A 22315-nucleotide genomic window follows, 5' to 3' on the forward strand; every position below is an offset into this window, starting at 1 on the left:
AGCCTGGAGGGACTTAATTTTCATTTCAACGTAGGGGGCATGTCCAAACGACGTTAATATCTCGTTACGGTTGAAAGTGCTAACGTTTAGGGTTGAAGTACGCCGTATTAGGCTGAGGCTTTCCAATAAACTTTCGATGGGATTAGACGAGATATTGAAAAAGTTTAATCGATTAATCAGAGCAAATGTGCGCTTTATGAAGATTGGAGCCTTTGGTGTGTTTGAATAATGTTGTCGAATTCATCAAAAGGTATCTTCTGGGAAAAGCTTAGCGCAGAACACCCCGCCACCAAATTTCGTGGAATAATTCATTCCATCATTACGTGCCAGAACGCACTAAAAGCTCGCACACACTCACGCGCGTTTTATTCGTAATTCAACGGACGTGCCTTCATTTGAGCAAGCCCCTGACGGGTTTTTCGTGTTGGTTGATTTTGGTGGTTGATGGTGGTATGGTTTGCACTGTTATACGCAGCTTCAAAGCCGGTAATGATGGTGTATACATGTAGGCGATTTTGTGCTTCGAAGTTATCTTAATGACGAATCCTCCGAAATGAGTTTGGTTGTCGGATGAAAACGCATTTGTCATCGAGGAAATGTATTTTGTTAGTAAAGTTTTCTTTTATAAATTAAACAAATAATAATATAAAAAATATCTAATTGTAAGTTTGTTCTAAATTATGCTTGCTGTTATTTATTTATTGTTCTAATTTTCCTCAACTTTCCTTAAAATTATTATCCATAAAACCCCATTATCAATTGCTGATCCGATTTCACCAAAGTAGGTAACATCCATGCGGTACAAAACCCCATTATTGGAAAAGGATTTGCCCAGGATTACCATGGATCAGAAGACCGAAGCAAAAAGAGTCCTTCTTTCTAGATTGAATATATCCCGGCTGGTAACAACAAAACACGCTCGGCTCGTCACACAAACCATGTAAATATTGTAAGAAACATTTTACTCTCTCTCAAGTTGGGCCTAGATTGTATGAGTGTGTTTTGCTCTTGTGTACGTCTGTTCAGCACACTCAGGCTTGATCCTGATGGATCTCTCTCCCCTCATGAATGAACCTAATTATACAGTTGAAGTGCGACGAAAGTGGTTTCATACATACACAGACACAAACGAACGCGTCCACATACACACACTAAGCAGCAGCAATAGAACCCTCTTTGGATCGTCTGAGAAGCTTTTCATCTTGGACAAGTGGGGGAGGGTGGAAAAAAGAATCAACTTGACAGAGTTGCGAACGAACGAGGAGCTTTTGGGCAACAGTCTGGAGCTCAATTTTGACGTTTCAAGATGTTCTTTTTTGTGATAAAGCATTTTTTTATTTGATTTGAAACTTTGGAGTAAGGCTGGAGAAATATTTTTTTTTAGATTCAAATTTATTTCAAATCTTCGACTCAACTCTTCAAACGAAACCAGTGTGTTTTTTGGGCAACCTTTAGAAGCAAAAATAGTCATTGCTACCTTCAAAAGTGTCTAAGATCACAGCAAAAAAAAATCCGATGGTAAAATATGCAAAAGCATGCACATCACTAGGCTTAGTGATTTTTCACACTAAAAAAACAAATTTTACGGGGAACCTTAATTTCAAAACACCAAATTTCACGGCAATTCTGCGGTACGTGAATTTTTTTAAAATGACTCTGAAAATCTAGTTATAAAAATACAAAAACTACATTTTATTCTTCATAATAAAGTTTTTTCAACAACCAAATCTTCACTGAATTTTAACGTGAAATTTTTTTTCCTGTTTCCCAAATAAGTTTCCAAGTGGTTTAGGAATGAGCTCTTTAATATTTTGAAACAAAATGTAGGGCATGCGTTTTCTCATTTATTGAACTGTTTTTTTTTTAATATTTGATTAAGGCCGATGCAAATATTTTAAAAAGTTTTTGTCCCTCGGCCCTGGCCGAGGTCAAGGGGGGGGGGGGCAAAAAAATAAAAAAATATAAAAATTTAAATAACATGCCATAGTCTTCACATTTAAATGAAAAAAGTGTTTTAAAATACATTTTACACTAGTTCAGTTGTTTTGCAATCATTAGTTTTCAAAAAATTTAAGATCTGACAAAAACAAAAAATGTATCGAAAAAAAAGATTTTGCATCGAAAATTTTCAAAAAATCTTAAGATTTTTTAATAAACCCAAACATGCTAAAAATGATTTTAAACGCCGGAGAATGTATTTTAATTTGATTTCAGTTTGTTGCACTAGAATTTTCATTGAAATTTTGAAGTTTATTGTAAAAATTTTTTTTTTGCCCCCTGATTTTTCGGACCAATTTTGAAGGGGGTGACAAAAACTTTTAAAAATATTTGTACCAGCCTAATATAGATAAAAATCTTCTTTTTCATTTCTTTACATTTTACTGAATTTCATATCAAAACAAGATTACAAAATCTTGTCCGATAAAAATAATAAAATAATAACTAGAAATTTCTGCGACATTTTGGCCAGTAAAATTTTTTGTCAAGGTTTACAACTCATTTTTAAATAACTAAATTTTAAAAATCAACAGGCAAAAATAATTTGATTTGTAACCAAATCTTCAAATGTTATCCAAAATCAGAACAGAAAATAAAAAAAGTAGTATTTTCTAACTTGCACGGGCACTATCCACTCAAATAATCTAAAATCGTGAAAATTAAACAGGACTCAAAAAAATCTAAAATATTCTTGAAAGGTTTTGGTCATATTTTGCGTTTCCTTGTAAAATTATTATTATTTTTCGATACTTTGGCTCAATTCTGTGGGCAAATTCAGATTCAGATGGAAAAACATATATTTAAACAATTTTCGAATTTCGTTAGGGTGATCCCATATGGTCTTCCCTTGAAAATTAGACTTTTTCAAATGAAGATATCTAGTGTTTAAAGAAAAACACCCCAGAGTTTTTTCAGCGTTTGTAGCGCTAGATCTCTTCTTTCAAATGCAACCGGGTGCTTAAAATTTAGCTTGCGCCTTTTCGAGATATTTATGTTTTAAATTTGCATCTTTTTTCCCTAAAATCGCTGTAACTTTTGCACCAGGTAAGTTCAAATTGACATGTCAAAAAATGAAAATGTTCGTTTTTTAGAGCTCTAAAAGTGCTCCGAATATCACTTTTCTCTAAAGCTTAACCCTGAAATGCCGCGTTCAAAAAACTGATTTTGAAGGCTCGCTCAGATGATTTCTATATATTTGGTCATAGAAGGCGTAGATTACGAGATAAAATGTTGGTGTCTTCGACAAAGTTGCTTGGATTGGCAACTTTCTAGAAGACAAAAAAATCCCAAAAATATTCCTGTAAAGTTAGATATTCAAAATCACCCTAAACGTGAACTTTGAAAAAAATTGCAACGGCCTTAAAAGGTAGCAATAAAAAATAATCGAATTTAAATAAAAAAAAAATAAATAAAAATACTTTTGAAAGTAACGATTTGGTGACGATGAATATTTTTTTTATCTGAAAAGTTTGTTTCTATGAAACACAAGTATATGAGAAAATTTAGCCTTTGAGACATTTTGTAATAATTCCAGCGCTGTTTGCAATTAAGACATTTAATCAGTATTGGTAAAGCAAAGAATTCGCGAGAAAGTGTTCCATGTTACCTGACATATTAAGAGTCCTGAATTATGTATAACACTTGAAGACATATCTTCCTGTAAAATTTGCTTATCTACACCCGACGACATGTCTCCAGAGATTTCCCGGAATCAAGTGGCAATCAGTACTCGTACACTCCTCATCAACGCTTATCTATGCTGTCCTCACCCTCTGGACCCCTACCAGAATCGTAACCCATATCCCCACACTCAGCACAACGTCTGCGTCTGTGTTTCTTGTGTCAACATCGGCAAAACTTGGTCCCCAAGGAATATTTTGCTTTCTGCAAGGTTGAAGATTCACCTTGCCCCAGAATCCGAAATCTCTTGCATAAATATGTGCAAGAATTCTCATCTTGTCAAATAAACGAACCTTGCTGCTGCTTGGGCAACTCCAAGTTCTCTCGTTCCATACTAAAGACAGAACACTTTCGGAACGCAATATCGTCAGCAAACTGTTTGTGTATCCCTTTCCGGGGTACCGGAATGTGCGGCACGGATCTTTGTCGGTTGGACTGGCAAAGTGCAACTCGTTCCGAGATTGGAGGTCTCGGCCAAATTATAACGAGAGAGGACGCCGCCGCCAAGAAAAGCTGCCAATGCAGAAGCCCGGATTCTTTTACGAGTCTTGATGGAGAAGAATTTCATTTGCATAAATCAGGTTTAATTTTGGACTCTCCGAGTAGACATTTATTATTTAGTTTCGTTTGCCCCCCCGCCCGCTTCCCATGCACAGCAATGTCGGTCAAACCGGGTTGATGAGGGCCACGTGGCTGGCATGACTGGCACGCGAGCGGTTCATTATTTTTCGGGGGTAGCTTTTGTAATTGCGATCGATGAAGTTCATGAAATATTGACTCAACTACTTGGGGTTGGGCGGGTTCACCTGTGGCACCGCAGGATAGCACTGAGCTTGAGGTGGATCCACTGGGGCCTGTCCGTGTCCGGCAATTGACGTCCGGAGTGGGCCTCATTCCGGTATCAGATTTTCATTATAGCAGCATAATTACCGCTGGCACCATTAAACCTGAATGGACGACAATTTTACCTTTATTAGTCATCATGGCGGCGTGCTTTATTTCAATTTTGGGCAGCCCCAAAAAAGTGTTTCTTCCAAACAAATGCGACTTTCATTTCGGAAAAAGGCTTATGCATTTTTATGACATCTGTTTTTTTTTTCGCTTTCCGAGATTGGAACGGTCCTGGCACGTGTCCAGCGCAGTACGTTGGGAGGTGGAGCACTTCCGGGCCGTTGCAGATATAACCCAGTCTGGGTGGCCCCAGCTGGCTTTGTACGGTGTCCGGTCGTGGGCTTTTGGGACAATGTTTTTATTTTTGCCCGAAAACCTTCGCAGGCCGGACTTTTGACAAGATGATGGATCGCCAAATAAATTAACCACTTTGTTACAAGCTGATTTGGGCAGCAGTTGGATTAAGGTTGAATACTTGAAGGAACGGAGCAAAAATGACTTGCAGAGCTCGAATACCATAGGACACTTAAAAAAAATACCGGGTTTTCCCGGAAAAAAAATATTTCCCGTTTCCCGGGAATTCCCGAAATACAAACGGAAGTATACATTTTTCTACCTTTTTGGCACCAATGTTTTGAAGTCATACAAAAAATAGTTAGAGAACCTTATTTATTGTATTGAACTTATCAGCTTGTCTGTAAATTTCATGTCAAGTTTTAATTCAGATAATATTTATTCCTGAAGCATTCACAACTAGGAATATAGTTTGCTTATATATTGGGCAACAAAAATTACGCTATTTTGGAATGAATATTACCTTTTTTATTTTCGACAACCTATTTTATCGATTTTTTTTATATCATTTTAAAATAAGATATTCACCATTGTTGTTTACCTTGACCAAATTGGATGAAAATTGAAATGATATAATTATTTTTTTCAAAAAGGGTTGTTCAAGAGTAATTTGTTTTAAAGTATTCGAGAAATAGGTAACTGTTTGAAGTTATAAATTTTAATTATGAAAAAGTATTGTTTAATTTCAACCATTTTTACACTATGAAAATCATTTTGATCTAATTAATTTATTAGGCCATGTATCCATATAACCAAAATCATACCATAAATGGCACCAGGAAAAATCTTTAAAAAACAACTTCGTATCATATGAAATTTACACAAAGAATGCAACCATATTTCAAAAACTCATTTCAAATATTGTAAAACTTTGCGTTTGGTTTCATGAAATAGTGTTTCAAGTTACATATTGCTAGAAATTAGATTTTTAAGGCAAATTCAATGATTATCTTGTTCTGAAATAAGTAATTTGCCATGAAAAACATTATTTCTGCATGATATTTTTTTTCATTTCAACCGTTATGGTCACTGAGACAAATTGAAAAGTATTTTTATTGGTACGATTTTGATTTGGTACGATTTGAAAGACAGCATAAAAAATAAGATAATTTATATTTTCTCAAAGTTGCATGAAACAGGATCAGAATAATGTTCGTTAAATTTCAAATTTCCCGGGAATTCCCGGAAAATTTGTGGAAAATTTTCCGTTTCCCGGGAATTTTGTAACCCCGGGAAACGGGAAATTTTCAGCCAATTTTCCGGGAAATTTTAAATTTATTGAAAATTGTTATGATCTTGTTTTTAATTATTATCATGCAACAAAATTGTGTAGGACATCAACACTAACACTCAAACGCTCGGTTAGTCATTTAACCCTTATTTTAGACGAAGAACTTCGTCTTAGGGCTCTAGACGGGGTAGCAATCTAAAACTTCGCGAAGCGAAATGAATCGCCGAAGAATGAAACGTCCTCCCCAAGGAGAGGGGAAAATCACAGAAGCAGCGTGGCCGACGGTTTTGGTAAAAATATAAACGCCACTCCCTCCACAGCAATAGTTGCTTCTGAACGGCTGGACTGGTTGGATTGGCTGGACTGCCACGCGGGATGACACGCATTCTCTATAAAACCATGCGTCAACTCGAGGCAAGATTTAGTCGATGGTCTACCACCGAAGCGAGAGGAGCTCAGCTCTTCTCGCAAGCGCCACCAGGTGGCGTCTTCAGGAACTGGCCTTCCCGCTTCCCTATAAATCCACGGGAAATATAAAGGCTGGTATGCGCCACAAGGTGATGCCTTCCCTAAATACAACCTAGCTAGCCTTCCTCACATAATGTTAAAAAATCAAGAATTGAGCTAAAAGTTTCTTAATTCGTTCTTCGTCATTTTTGTTATGCCTGTTACATTACCACTGCACCTTTTTTTCTTAAAAATCTCATAACTTTTGGTAGAATTGACCAATTTGGATGCTTCTGGTTGCAAAAGATCCAGAATTGTCTATATTTTCAACTGTCAGATGGGGGACAAATATGGTCCACTATTACCGGTGTTATTCCGGATTCCGTTGGGGTTCCTCGGCCCTGCTATATGGGTCTTTGGTCAATATAACAAAATCTATATAATTATAATTTGGAGGTAAGGAGTTAATATTGTTTTGATGAAATAACATCAATCTGTTAACAGCTTACCTAATTGTAATAATTTAACACTCATTAACTAAGATCTATTCCCAGTTGCCTCAAAAATTAATATTATCAGACATAATTCTGATATCATAATTTCTGAAAATCTGATTAATTATATATAAACCAAACAGTACATATAATTGAACAAAATCATGTTGAGTTTGTTCATTTATTATTTTTTCAGAGCATTTTCTATAAATATTTCCAAACAAAATAGTAAATGTCTACTTCCGCTTGAATTTTGGGAAACGGGAAATAGTTTTATCAGGAAATCCCGAAATTCCCGGGAAGGGAAATTGGACGCTCTAACTCTAACTTATCAAGAACATTTTTTATGATTTGTTTAGCCGAAGGTTCTATGGAGAGCTTCGGATAATCGTAGTGCGTCCATCCCGGGAATTCCCGGGACAAAAATCCCGGGATTTTTCTAAAACCGGGAATTCCCGAATCCCGGGATTTTTTTATAATTTGTCCCGGGAATTCCCGAAATTGATAAAAAACAAATTTTGGTCGGAAAATTCAGATTTGGTTGTAGAAATAGATGAACTGTTGAATACATAGTAATCGATACGAATTTTGAAGCATAACAATTTGTATTCAGCATTACCAGCATTAATTTAGCTTATAAGAGAAAATTATTAAAATTTTAAATATCTTCTATTTAATTTTATATATTTTCTAAAGTCAGTCTGAGTATTATATCTCCTATATTTAGGATTTTGAATTTAAAAAAAAATATCCTATTAAATTATTTTTCATCAAATACCGGCATCTGAGGCAAATCAGGACAAATGTAACGAATTAGCTTTTCGATCCATATTTTGCATAATGTTTTGAATGACTTCTGTTAAAACAGGAACAGAACATTACAATTCCTAGTATACAATTTCCAATTATATTCCTCTAAAATCTTCTGTATCTATTCAGACTGTAGTCCCGATTTTCAACAGTTGGCGGTGGTAACATAAAGATAATTTGTAAAATATGTTTTATATAAAACAAAAAATTCAAAACATATCTAAAATTTAACATTGGCTGGAATCATTTTATTTGTTGTCGCTTTTGTTTTTTAGACATTTTCAATAAAAAACCGAGCTTTTCTAGTAAAACACATATATAAAAGAATCTTTTAAAACACTTATTTAATTTGAATCACATTTGAATTCAAAATTGTAGTTTATTTTAAATCCATAGCACAACAAAGAACAACAAAAATCAATTTTTAATTTCTTTTAAGCTATTTAAAAACTGTCGTCCTTGTTTAAATTGAAATGTAGATTGTCACCAAATAATATTATTCAGCTTATTCTATGATTTTAAGCTTGAAATATTATGAAAATATAGATTTTATAACAGCTTTAAAAATTTCCCGGGATCCCGGGAATTCCCGGGATTTCAAAAATATTTTTCCCGTATCCCGGGAAATTCAAAACCCGGGAAAATTGGACGCCCTAGATAATCGTGTCTGGACTGTATACCAAAATATCTCAAGCATTTAAATAATTCTTCAGATAAAATAATTGCCAAGATGCAAGGGGTATTAGCAGTCCGAAGATTTCAATACATTCTGTGAATTGCAAGGATGTAATAAAAGATGTAAATAAATATATTTTCTGTAAAATTCTGTTGAACTATTAGTTAAGCAATCCAGACATTCCGAAGAGCAAGAAATTTATTTCAAATCATTGATGTTACTGCTCTGAAGCTTCCAGTTTTATTTTGGGAAATAAAAAGTTTTTAGCATTGACAAAAACTAAAAGATTCAAGAGTTCAAAAAAAACATTTACCTTAACCCACAGTCGCCCTTTGGAGCACAAATCCCACATATTCAATCATTGTCCGCGCAAGGACTCCTCAAAAGAGGCAATCAGTCATATTTCTCCCTGGAGCAGAATTGCCTCTCATCGTTCAAACTCGTTTCACCACGTTGGACACATTACCGGGTCGTACCACCGTCGAATCCCATTACACACAAACACGCTTTGCTTGTTCCGGTAGGATTTCCGAAAAAAAGGCACCAGCAAAAAATGGTCCCCAGCGTGACGCCACCGGGCGAAACATATTCATGGTGCTTTTTGTGCCCTCCGAATCCACCACAGACAGCAGTGGCGGTCTGGAAGTTGTTCGGGGGTACTCCCCCGAGTATCTTCAAGAAGATATGAATGTAGCCTTTTTGCGCTTTCCCTCGAGCAAGTTACGTCCCTTTTTGTGGAAAGCAAAGGATTGCCCGGATCTAGCGAGACTGACAGATGTTATCAGCTTGCGGGTATGACTTGGTTCTGAAGCTCACCAGTATCGACGCCCTAGATAGGTGGCAGAAGTTTGAATGATTCCGGCTGAATTGAGCCATCATCATATCTTCATATGTATGAGCAAACTTCGTTTACTAACTGTTCTTTTTTTCTCTGTCTGTTTGTTTCCCACCCCTCCACAGGATCCCTGGTACCGGATAACGAAAGGATACTGCAGCGGTGTCAGCAGCACAACCGACAGTCAAACTCCCAGCAGTAATGTCAGTGAAGGTAGGCCGGACAATTCCCACTTTGCCGATCCATTATTCAGCGCTTCCGATCGTTTATTGAACCGTCGAAAATCTGATAAAAATCCATTACGGCACATTAAGGTGCTTAATTATGCAATCGGATGTGTCCGTGGGTCCGTAACTGGAAAATTGATTAATTTCACTGTCGGGGGGTTATTATTTTTTGCTGCCACCCATATTCTGTATTGCTATCATTAATTCTTCCGATATTTTTATGCTCGATTGCTCTGTTATCACTGGGCAGGATCAAATAATAAATGCGTGCAGTTGATGAATTGTGGTGCGTCACTTGTATTATTTTCGAGGACAAAGGAAGTAAATACAATGCGCTAAAATGATTGTCCCAAAAGTGCCTCTATTTATTTGTGTTCAATCAATCACATTTTTCGTGAAATATATCAGGAATTGGTCATCGAAGAACAAACCACACATGGTACTAACAGTAATATAATGTTTCATTCTACACGTAATAAGCACAATATAATACTATTGGAATAATTGTAACAAATATAAATACCATACACTTCTCCAAACTTCTCCACGAACACCATGCCAACCTTCACTTTCCGCTGTTCAAACTATCGTAACACTCTCCTTCCTTTTGCTGTTGCTGCTGCTGCTGCTGCTGAACCACCCCGTTCGGATCCAGCACCTCAAACTCCTCAAACTCCATGTCGTCGTACTTGCGCTTCTCGATCAGCTTCTTGTCGTTGGCAAAGTACTGCCGCTCGTCGAACTTGGTCGTCCCGAGCAAGCTCCAGTTGACCAGCTTCGGCGACGTCAGTTCGTCCGATTTGCGCTGCTCGGCGATCACGCTGGGCTTGAGGTTCTCGTGCTGTTCGACTTCGCCGCGGTTGTTGTTCTCGTCGTCCTTGAAGGTTACGGTTTTGACCGGCGCCGCTGGGATGTGCTCGAGCGAATCGACGGTGTCCGCGGTGGTGGCGCTGACGAGGGAGGACTTTCGCGCTAGGTTCTCTTTCTCCTTGGCGGGTTTGTTGGAGGCCTTGGTGATGGTCGCCGAGAAGGCCAGATCGACGTTCTTGTTGCGACAGACCTTCGGAGGACGGTGGTCCGTTACAGCGGCTGGTTCCGGTGCCTTCTGCCCTTTGAGCAAGGATGGGATCAACAGTTGTCCCGGGACGGTGATGTGGTTGTTCACGGTGACACCGGCCTTGGGGGGTTCCTCCATCGGAGGTTCTTCCGGAATGCTGGCCGTCACGACCTCCATCGACTGGTTGTTGATTGTGATGGCCGCCGGCTCTGCCTTGCCTTCGTCCGTCTTCTCGATGCACTTGGATTCGATGATTCGTGGTTTGCTGCGGACGCTTAGTGGGGTGTGACTCTCCAACCGGCTGACCAGGTCGCGGACGGATTCTTCGGGTTCTTCGATGGAAGGTGGCAGTTCCGACTGGTTGAGTTTGAGTTCGTTGTGGATGGTGGAGTTGCTACTGCCATCGGAAGATGGTTTCGGCAATTTGGGTCGTCCGGAGCCGGTATCGGTGCTACCGTGTTGATTCTTCATCAGATCTGGAGGAGTTTTTCCGGTGCCGGCCAGCTCGAGCCGACTGCTGCAGCTGTTCGACTTGACCAGCTTGAATTTGACACCTAGAACAGAGAAAGCGTTAGTTATGCGATAGATATCTCAGGATGGATGGATGATTCCGGATGGACATGATACCAAAGCGTATAGAGATAGGCATGGCTGTAATATGTTACGATGACTGTTGGGTAGAAAGTTACGACTGATTCTTCCTCAACCGATTGTTATTTACACAAAGAGAGCACATACATACATGGGCAAAAGTAACTCGAATTACCTTAAATTTTGTTCCATCACTAGCGGCGCAAAAGTCCATCTACCTAATAGTCACGCATAACAGTCGTAAAATCTACCTAACAGTCACGCAACGTTCATTAACAAAGCTATCGTTAGCCACTAGCAGCCAATTGTAGGATTCGCCTAATACAGAGGGCGTTCATGTGGTACCGTGATAAAATCATAATAGGAACTCGGCTCGTACACCCTCAGCTGAAAGTTGGCCGGAAGAACCTTACTAATACTGACTACAATTCCCGTAGCATTACCTAAACCGTCCAGCTTGTCGCTTTGCGCAATGTTCGCTGAATGACGACGGACTTCCCCCTGCTGACCCCGGCATCCATTAGGCTGGCACACCTGGCACGACTTCCTCTCCTGGCCACGGATCTCCTTCATGATGGCCTTGGTCATCGTACTGACGTGTTCACCCTTCTTATCGACCACGCGACCCCCATAATACGTCACCGTTGAGCCACACTCTCGGATCTTCTCCAGCACGTCCTGACTCACGTAGTGCGACTCCAGCTCGTCGTCCCCGATGAGGTTCTCTTCCGCAAAGTCACCGTCGATTTCATTCTCACCACACTCACATGGCGAGCTCAAATCACCACTCGACACTCCGCTGGACAGGCTGGCCGAGTCCCATTTGCGGATACCTGTGTGAAGGATGGTTTAAGTTGCTTCGGTATTACGCCAACCTATTCTACACAGAAAATTCTCCACTTACCTCCGTTAGCTTTGGCGTCTTCGTAAGCCTGCTTTGCCGACGTTCCAAGCCGTAGCGTTCCCTCGAACAGCTTCCGGACGTTTCGCACCGTATCGGGACTGGGCAGTTCCTCGTCCAGCAGTTCCTTGTTCACGCGAATGGGATGGTAGAAAAAATGTTTCCGCAACCCGGAGCCCTTCTTGTTGCCCTTCTGTTCCCCGTTGGGAAGCGCTCCGGTGGTGATCCGACAGGTCGCCGCAACGCTCTGCGGAGGCTTGTCGGATATCTTCTCGATCTTGGTGCGGACCGGCTCAATGATTACAACGTTATTGTGCGCGAGCAACTCCTGAAAGCTGTAATCTTGTAGATACTGCATCAAACCATCGAATTGAGCCGCTTTTCGATGGTTCACCAGCAAGTTTTTTTGAAACATTTCAGATTTCATGACCTTGTAGCGGACGTGGTCAAAGTCCAGATTTTGCGCGTTTTTTGGCTTCACCAGTGCGGCCTGTTTGTGCCCGTCGAGCTCAATGATCTCCACCGTTGGACTAAAGCTCTGAAGTTCGGTTGCTTCGTCGATCTGGTAGGTGGAGTACTTGTTCCGGGAGGAGTTTTGTCTCTTGGCGGACTTTTTCTGAGACTCGATCGGCTGTGCCTGGGGCTGCTGATGCTGCTGTTGTTCCGTTGAACTAGAACTCCCGAGCTTATCGGGCTTTCCTTCGCCGTTTTTTGACTGCTGAAACCCATTCTGCTCTTTAGGAGAACTCCCGCTATCGACCTGATCTTCGTCGTCCTCTCTAGCTTCCGCTTCGTCCAACATCCTCGACCAGTAATTCCGCACTGAATCTACCTTATGCAAAAACTCCTTCTGTATTTGTTGGCCATTCTGGCCACTCTTCCGGGATGTTCCGTTACTCCCATTATGCAGGTTCTGCTTCGAATCTACTATCTGGATCACCTGTGGCCTCGGCATCTTCTCCTTTTTCTTCTCGTTATTATTTTCCACAATCAGCGAATCAAACGATTTGGTCTTAACCTCATTAGTTTTTATAAAATTGTTAAATGTCTTCGTCACTATGATCGGTGCCGAAGTGTAAATATTCTCAGTGCTGTTGAAGCGACGGACTCCTTTGAACAGCGGTCGATCAACCACACGATTCTTGACCTCGCGACGAGCTTGCTCCTTAAACGGGTTAGTGTCCTTGAACAAACTCGAATGATCAACCTTTGGACTACCTTCCTTCTGCTCGGGCGGCTTCGGATCCGGCGGTCTACTGTTGACAATTGGAATCGGTTCCGGCTTGGTCTCTTCCTTCTTGACAGGCGCTTCCACACTCTTCTTAACTGAAGGCTTCTTCACCACCACCGCGTTCGCCCGATTCTCAACGGGAGTCTTGACCTTCACACTTTGCTCTAGTTCTTGCTTTTCTCGCTTGGCAGCCTTTGCGGCGACCTCGTCAACGATTACCTTCTTACCGCCGAGTTTGACCGTGGGAGCTTGCGCAATCGGCTTCTTTGGGGACTCATCAACGATTACCGGTACCGGCTTTAGCTTCGTCTTAACCTCTGCGATCGCTTCCGCCTTTGGTTTCGGCTTTTCTTTGTTCTCAAAGTTGATCCGATTGGTCGTGTGCTTGCCGACTGTGCTGGCGAACGTCGAATAGATAACCGGCTCTTCGTGCGCGTGTTTGCGGGTCGGTTTCTCCGCCGGAGTTACGACAATTTCCGGGGGGATGGTTTCCTGCGGGGCTACGATCGTAATGTCACTGTCCTGATCGCTGTTTGTGACTACGGAGTTTTCGTAGTCCAACTCTAGCCCAAAATCCTTCAGGTATACTTTTGAGGAAGCGTGACTGAGGACCTCTCGGGTGGGGGTTTCAACTACCTCGATCGATGGGGCGCCCTTGTCGGATTCTTCTAGGGACGCGTCCTCGTCGGAAGGAGGTTGAGTAAGGTTTAGACTGGACTTGTCTAATCGGGGAAGCGAATCGAAGTGATCACTTTCGGTGCGGGTTGACCTTCCGGACTGCTCGTTGTCGCAGATGCGTCGAAGTTTGGCGTCGATCCGTTCGGAGTTGCGAAGAATCTTGCACACGTCGGCTGCGTCCGGTAGCGAGTTGTATTGGTAATCGTGATCGTGGAGTGGTTTCTCTTTGGGGTGCGATTTGCTGTCGGCAAACTCTTGACGTAGCTTGAGATTCGAGATGATTGATAAGCGTTCGATGGTACCACGACTAGTGTTTTTGATGTAACGCTTCAGGGAATCGTTTGGTTGGATCTTTGGTTCAACTGCAACTATCTTTGGCTTGGGTTTCGTCACCTGTCCGTACAGGGTATCGATGGTACTCTCCGCTTTTTCTAGGTCCGTTTCCTTGAACAGATCGTCGTAGTCTTCGATCTTGATGTCGATGAGATCGCTTTCTTCCGTTATGCGAACATCGGGCAGAAGGTCGTCCAATACTTCCTTCTCGTCACTTTCCGACGACAGGTAGATCGAATCGTACGAGATGACGCTGGAGCTCTTGTGCGACACCTGACTGTCTTTGATCTCGATGATGGTGATTCCACTTTCTTCCTCTTCCCTGACGGGACGCTTGCCTTCGAGCGGGAATCGCTTCTTGATCGTTTCTAGTGTACTGTTCTTGCTTGGGGCACGCGGGGGTTCCTCCTTGATCGAAATATCATCCAGATGTTTAATGTCCGCCTCGATGCCGGTTTCCGACTTGGACGCTCCGGAGTACTCGCTGTGCACTTCGACCTTGGACACGAATTTGGTCGAATCGCCGCTACGCACCGAATTCCTCAGACTGCCCTCGTAACTGTTTTGCTGGTGCAGCGAATGCTTGAAGATGGACGAATCGATGCTGTCGAGGTCACTTTTGTCCGTGTGCCACGGGAACGGTTGTCCTTGGGCCGAGAAGCGCTTGGAGACGTATTGCGCCTCGTTGTCCGCCGGTTCCGTTGCCTCGCAGTCGTCGTAGATGAAGTTGTATCTGGAGGGAAGATTGGGTTAGTGTATGGCTGAGATGGTTATTATGAGTTTGTTTGGGTTACCTCTCCTTGAAGAAGTTCCGATCGACGAGTTTTGCCCTCGGGATGAGCTGTGAACGCCGAGCGCCCCTTCCGTGCAGATGAAGATCGTTGTAGGACTCTTCGCGGATCACCGCCAGGCTGCGGGTCCGTCGCAAGCTGCAAGCCTCGTTGCTTTCCGGGTTGTAGAACTCCTGGTGGTGAATCCCACCCGATCCCCGATGGTGATGGTGGTGGTGATGCTTGGACTGGCGCTGCTGGTCCTTGTCTTGGGCCTGCTGCTGATGTTCTAGCTGTTGCTGTTGCTTCTTGTGTCGACTGCTGACGCTGACGCTGCTGGCTGCACGGGACGCCTTCGGGTTCACACCGTACAGGTCATCGTACTCCTCCCGGTGACTGTCTATGCGCGAATATAGATCGTACAGTCCTGAGTCATAGTCGCGGTAGCGAAACTGACCAGCACCCACTAGGCCGCCGGTGCCGGCTACACCCCCGGCGATGCCCCGGTAGCTCGTCGGCAGATCTATATTCGAGAGGGACTTTTGACGCCACCCGGATCCTCGGCCCGGTCCGCCGAATGAGCTGGACGAGTCTCGGATGCGCACCCGGTCCACGTAGTTCGATGCGGAGTCGGAGTTCCTGGAGTGGTGTGGAGAGGAAGAAGGCATTAGTTTTTTGTGTCGTAATTTATTATTCAAAGTTTCCTAATATAAATTGCGGTTGAACTCCTAGCGCGGTCACGTCCCTAATTCTGGATTCAACGCACATGGCTCCCAAAGTGACACCACCCCGAAAAATTTCCTATTTCGTCACCGTACCATTGTTGGTGCAGCTATGATTGCCACCCTTCTTCCGTTCCGTCCCCCCACAGACTTCATAAATCACCATTAGAAGAGAGCGCCACTGCGCGGTCAACCCGTGAGTCCACCGCCGTAGCCAACGACGACGTGTAATAACTTTTGATTTCGTTTCTGCGGCGTCATTGCTGGCAAGTTTTTACCACGCGCGGTTGATATGCTTTCCAATTACTGCCCCAAGTAATCCCTCTCCATCAAGCTCTTCGCTATAGTCTGCGACGACGGTACAAAAACGATTCCCAATTAAGTGGTCATTACTCAGCGGGACTTGTTTTGCTAAGATACTGTGATGTCAAAGAGTCCGGTCATCTCAATAATGTCTGTGCAGAATTGGTTGTTATTGGTAGGAAATTACTGACCAAGGGGAAAAAGAGGCAGTGTCGCCAGATTGATTGCAGGTTCCACTGGAGGCGTTCTGTCCACTGGCCGACATTAAGTGAGATTGATATTTCCCGCTACTGTGTGCGCCACGTGTCAACGGAAAAGGCTTGACTAATGAGTACCACTAGAGTTGATGGAGCGGTTAAGATGAGGGGTGGTTAACATTAGTACCGAGCTGGATTGTTTGTGTGACGAAAGGTTCAATGGGACGGAAAAAAAGTGTGAAATTTGTGCTTTTTCTGCTCCGGAATAAGGTCAGGTTGGCACAGTCTAGACGTTTAGCAACACATTGACCGCAGAGCTGAACCACGACTCAGTCGATTAGTTCCGCTGATCGCAGAATCCACTCAAAGCTTTCAAACAAATGAAATCACTCCAAAATGGCAAAACAATGTCAACTCTCGCCGCCACCGCTGGGGGACATTTCCAATCAATCCAAATCTCAATTACCGTGAAATCACACATTCGTGACAAATCGATTAACACTTCTCTCCGCGCTGGATGCCTGGTGCAAGTTCCGGACGTGATTCCGACACTGCTGACGGATAATTCGGCCGCGTTGATTGGAGTCGTGATTAGCACTGTTGCTGGTGGAACCACGTCACTCGCGATTAGCACCCGCGAGATGTGTTCTACCGGTATTGACACTCTGGGCGCAAACATTGCACATCCAAACACAAATTTGCAAACTGAATCGACAATAGTGCAGCGCGTGAAAAACTGTGAAAACTGCAATCATCAAGCACCCGTATCACATGGGACGGCCACGTGTCTGTTTACCTGTAGGTACTCTACACCGCTGGAGTACTCTTCCAGAGTAGGTCGACGAGCACCACGTGAATGCGAAATTTGTCGAAAGCTGCTAATCAAAAAGCAAGAATTACTCATCCAACAGTAAACGAAAGTCATCCGTGCTAATTTTAAATTTAAATTCAGATGCAAAAGACAGCTCTGCTGCAGAGATGTCGCCGAATCTTATCTGGAGCGTTATCTTCGGGGCCACGAGCTGGAATACTAGTAGCAATGTGGTGTACAGCTGCAAATATTGCGACAGCATCAGCATCTTGCGATACCAGGTTATGAATATAAACAAGATACTGGAATTGCGTTTAGATAAAATTATACTATGTTTGCATTTGGAGTCATCCGTAGAAAGTTCGGGATTTTCGGTTGCTGTGCAGATCAACGACTACGTCTAAATAATCGAGCTTAGTAAATCGTGTCCATTCCTTTTAACACATTATTTACTCCGTTGCTTTCCCTACAATCTCCCTTTAAATACAGTTTGTGTCCAGTCCAATCATCAGAACCTCAGAAAAAAAGTTCGCCTGTGGAGACACAACTCCAGGGATTCGCTGCGAGCAGCTCGTCCAAAAAATCCGCTTTGTCAGTAGTTTTTTTTCCACTTCCCAACTCAGACCTCGTTCTGGGTCAGAACGAAAAAAAAAACGCTGAAAATCACTGAACTTCCGTCATGTACCAACCAACCAACAGCACGAAGGTCTGTAAATACAAAACATTTACCGGGCCGCGGCGGTGGTCCCCAAGTGCACTTTTTACACCGAAATTGATTTCGTTTCTCATTTGGGTAAATCTCCGCCAACTCACACGAAATCGGAATAATTTTTCTGGATTTTTACCAAGACACCTTTTTCAGTGATTTGTTGCTCGAAATCATGAAGAGATAGAAATTTGGAGTCAAAAGGACTTTTCTGCAAAATTAGATGCCCGATTTAATGGCGTACTCATAATTCCGAAAAAAAAGAATTTTCATAAAAAAAAGTTGCAAAATAGTTTTAAAATCGCTGTCATTTCCCGTTATTCAATTGTCAAAAATCGTGAGACATGTCATTTTAAGGAAAATTCAATGTACTTTTCGAACCTAAAATAACCCAAGGGTCATTTTTACATTTAAAACAAAAATTTTCATTTTAAAATTTTGCAGGGTAATTTTTTAGACAAAAACAAATGTTCAACAAAGTTGTAGAGTGGACAAGAACAAAAAAAAATATTTATAAACATTTAGCTTGTGTAAATGTGTATGTATTCTTGACGAGTTAACAGAATTATACAAAAGAGTTGCTTGAAAAAGTGATTATTTTGACCAGTTTTGACAAGTTTTTCGAATTTTATAAATATTATTTTTAGAAATAATGTCTGATTCTTGCAATGCACGATTTTTAACAAGTCAACATAAAAAATTTATTAAAGTTGTTATTTCGTGTACTTTTATTTTTGTAGTTTTTACCTCATTAGGCCAGTACACAGTAAAAAATAATGTAAATTTGGAAGCTGTAATTTTGGAAGGTTGAGTATTACCTCTTCTATGATGTAATTTTAGCTCAATTTAGACTGAAAAAGTGACATTACACCAGAAAAGTGGTAAAATTACATTTTTTTCTGACATAAAAGATGTACCCCTTTCCAGATGTAATATTACCATGTTTTTTTTCTGTGTACATATTTTGTTTCAAGTTTGTGTTCTTCAATTCAGGTCAAGATCGAGGGGAAGCTAAAGGTAAAAAAAAACTAAATTTCAAATTATACGCCTTATTTTGTTTATTTATTTTTTTTCAACAAAAAGTGTCACACAATGTTTCACACATTCTTAGAGTCACAAACTTTCAAAATATTGATGAAAATATCATGTTTTTGCTTAATTTTAACCCTCTTCAACCCAACCCCTCCTCAGGCGGGCTTCAATCTTAAAATTGACCAAAAATTCATTTTTTAACCAATTTTCAATCTTATAAAATCATTCGATTTTCAGTAAGATTAATTTTTTTATTTTTTCTTATTTCTGTTAGTGCTTATTCACCAATAAAACAGAATAGAAATCATAAAATATTGGAAAGAAGAACTTTTAAATTTTTTACAAAATTTTAAGGTTGAAAGTTTGACTTGTAACTTTGCCAATGTTTAAAAAAAAAAAAAAATTTGTAAGGTCAACTATGGCTGTGCTTTGCATAAACATTTGTTAAGCATGCACAATTTTTTGTATTGCCTTAGACTATGCCTATTCGCATTTGTTACAATTTAAATGTAGAAAATGTGATAAACAAGCGAAAAATTGTAAAATTGACTGTATAAACATGACAAAAAGTAAATAAGAATAAAAACCTAATACTATCAGAAACAAACATAAAATAATCAAGATCAACGCAAATTTAGAAAAAAAAGAAATGCAAAAAACAACTTAATAATGAAACAAGAGAAACATAAAACAAGAAAAGTATAGTTTTTCATAGAACAAAATTTGCTCAAAAGACAAATCAACCGATAGTTTATTTTTCGGAAAACATATTTTTAAATTCTTGAGATAAAAATAAGACGCAAAAATCCTGATTTTGACAATATTTTGAGAACTCTTTCTGCTCGGGTCTTCCCAGTTATTGCACACTTTACCATCTATTAAACTTTAATGAAGGAAGCACTTTATGCAGCAACTGGTGCACTAGATTTTATAGTCACAACGGTGACCGAGTTCCACATTGAACATGCAGAACTCTGTGTTGAATATCCAGTACGGTTCACTATTTCGTGCAGCCACGCCAAACAAACAAATCACACGCCAATTATTGGATCCGTCCAATCGTTCAATCCCTCCAGGAAATGTATCGTTTAGTTTTGCCTAAAACTAATTTTCCTCAATAAAGTGGCGCAGAAATCTAAAAAAAAACACTCGAGAATCCGCCACCGGGTTGTTCCCCGAAAATTCTGCCTGTCGGTCCAATCGATCGGAAATGGAAATGGAGTGGAAATAAGCAGCACCATGGTGGCTCTCTAGGAGGACCAGCTGCTACCACTGCAGATTTTCGTCGTTCAGATTGCTGGATCTGGAACCGGGTGAAAAATATAGAGTTTCCCCACATGGATATGAACTCTTTCGTGAAAGGGTGATTCAATTTTTCGCTTCGGGCTACCAAACTGAGGCTATCGATTAGTGCTTTCATGGGTTGCGGAGAAAGGATTTTCATAGGAGTCGTCCCAGGTAGGGATCAGATGGTAGGTGGGAAGTGGTCGTAAATCAAACTTTATTGAGTTTGAAATGGTTCTTGGGATCTGAAATGTGACCTCTATTTGTTTGGAGCGAAATTTTGGTTATTTTGAGAGACCATTTATGGTTTAATGATATCTCTTTATTTGGTAGAATGATTAAATGGAATGTAACATCAATTTTCTTTTTCAAAAATTGATACAAGAGGATAAATAAGACAAAGTCAGCAAACATCAAAGTGAAACGTTAATTTCCCCATCTTTTAATATCGGCTTTATTTATGTTAAAAGCCTAATTTCCGCAACAATCAAAGCCAAAACCTCCATCTGATTGCCCATTAAAAAGCTGTCCTTCCCGGAGATTTTACCGATAAACCCGCGTTTTCCGACCCAATCAAACTCCTCTTTTGAACCGCGACCGCACCACAATTTGCCATTAGCCGTTTTCACCTTTTTGGATGTCCTTGCCCGGCGCAGAGGGGGGGAGGTTGGTCGATCCCACCCCGACAGCAACCCCAATCAACGTCGCTATTCAGCACCAATTCTGCCAACTCACCGGACGAAACAAAACCACCTCATCATCGGCCGTCGACGTTACCCGAGCAGACGGAAATAACTTGGGAAGGTCAGTTTTTGATATTGTGAGAAGATCGAAATATGTTATTGGGATGATCGGATTAGTTGTTAAAATAACAAAAATCAATAACAAAGATTTGTTCGAAGAATAACTTAAACTGTTATTATGTTGTTATTGCAATAACAAACCAATAACACAGAAGGAATCATGAAGGAATAACAAGATTTGTTATTTTGTGCGGAGAGGTGGAGCAGCATAATAACAAAAATGTTATTGAGCTGGTATGTCTCCATAACAAAAAAGTTATTGTTTTGGTTTATTTGTAATTTGCATATAAACCTGCAGTTGCCATAACTCCTCTGTACTAGTCAGGGCTGCAGAGTCGGGTACCTCCAAGCGACTTTGAATCCATACTTTGAAGACAACTCCGACTCTGGATGCACGATATGACGTCAACGACGACTTCAGCTCTCCAGAAATACCCGACTTCACAGATTCCGACGTTAAGTAAAAGTTACTGAAAATTTGCTGAATCCGATGCAGTCTCCGAGGTCTCACTCCAGCTCGAACTTCAACGTCAGCTCCGACTTCCTGGCTCTGTGAAAATAATAACAGTTTTTGTTATTCACACTTCAAAAATTCTCAATAAATAAGCCAATTCCGGTAGGGAATATAACAAAATTAAAAAAAAATGAACTCTCAAAAGTTAATTTTATCGGATTAATTTGAGCTTGAAACCCCATTTCATGGTGAAATAAATGACCCCGATGAAATTGGTCAAAATTATTTCATAGTTCTAGCCAATTTTAGTAAAATCCCTTAGGTAGTATATCAAATAATTAAAAAAAACAAGGGTTTCCAGCAAGGCCTTAAACTGGCAAGTAATTAATAATTACTTTGATTTTTAGCTGGTAATTAGGTTATTCTTTGATTACTTAGTAATTCATGGTAATTAGAGTAATTTAAAGTAATTATTTAGTAATTGAAGTAATTTTTGAGTAATTAAAGTAATTGATTTTTTTTTAAATTGTACTTTATCAACGAAACTATTTAGATATAATCTATTATAACAGTATTTTATTTATTTCAAATTAGAGTGAAACACAGAGATTAAAAAAAATATTCTGTTTGTAGAAGGCCTTATTTACCATAGTTCTCTTATAAAACTCTCCTAAAATTTATTTTTATCATGTTGTTTATCAAAGCTGATAAACAACAAAAGGCCATGATATATTACTCAGTGAAAAATGTTTTGTGAATCCAAAATCTATTCATTTTTATTAAGTAATTTTTAAAATAC

At 40.6% G+C, this 22315-nt stretch overlaps 2 protein-coding genes across 5 annotated transcripts in view; one reads left to right on the forward strand and one right to left on the reverse strand.

Moving 5' to 3' along the window:
* The window catches only part of LOC6053063 (calcium uniporter protein, mitochondrial), a 249056-nt gene that overhangs the window by 61844 nt on the left and 164897 nt on the right, over positions 1-22315 (forward strand). For all 4 annotated transcript variants that reach the window (XM_038265288.1, XM_038265289.1, XM_038265291.1 and 1 more), the window contains exon 3: positions 9542-9629. In XM_038265288.1, the coding sequence (XP_038121216.1) occupies positions 9542-9629 (88 nt within the window). The remainder of the gene's footprint in view (positions 1-9541; positions 9630-22315) is intronic.
* LOC6040596 (protein javelin) lies at positions 10084-11572 on the reverse strand. Its single transcript, XM_038265293.1, has 2 exons — positions 11467-11572; positions 10084-11254 (listed from the first exon to the last, which is right to left on the reverse strand). Exon 2 carries the CDS (start codon positions 11169-11171, stop codon positions 10209-10211), a length of 963 nt encoding a protein of 320 aa, XP_038121221.1. The 5' UTR covers positions 11172-11254; positions 11467-11572; the 3' UTR covers positions 10084-10208.

The sequence above is a fragment of the Culex quinquefasciatus genome, chromosome 3, assembly GCF_015732765.1.
Source record: "Culex quinquefasciatus strain JHB chromosome 3, VPISU_Cqui_1.0_pri_paternal, whole genome shotgun sequence".
NCBI lineage: Eukaryota > Metazoa > Arthropoda > Insecta > Diptera > Culicidae > Culex > Culex quinquefasciatus.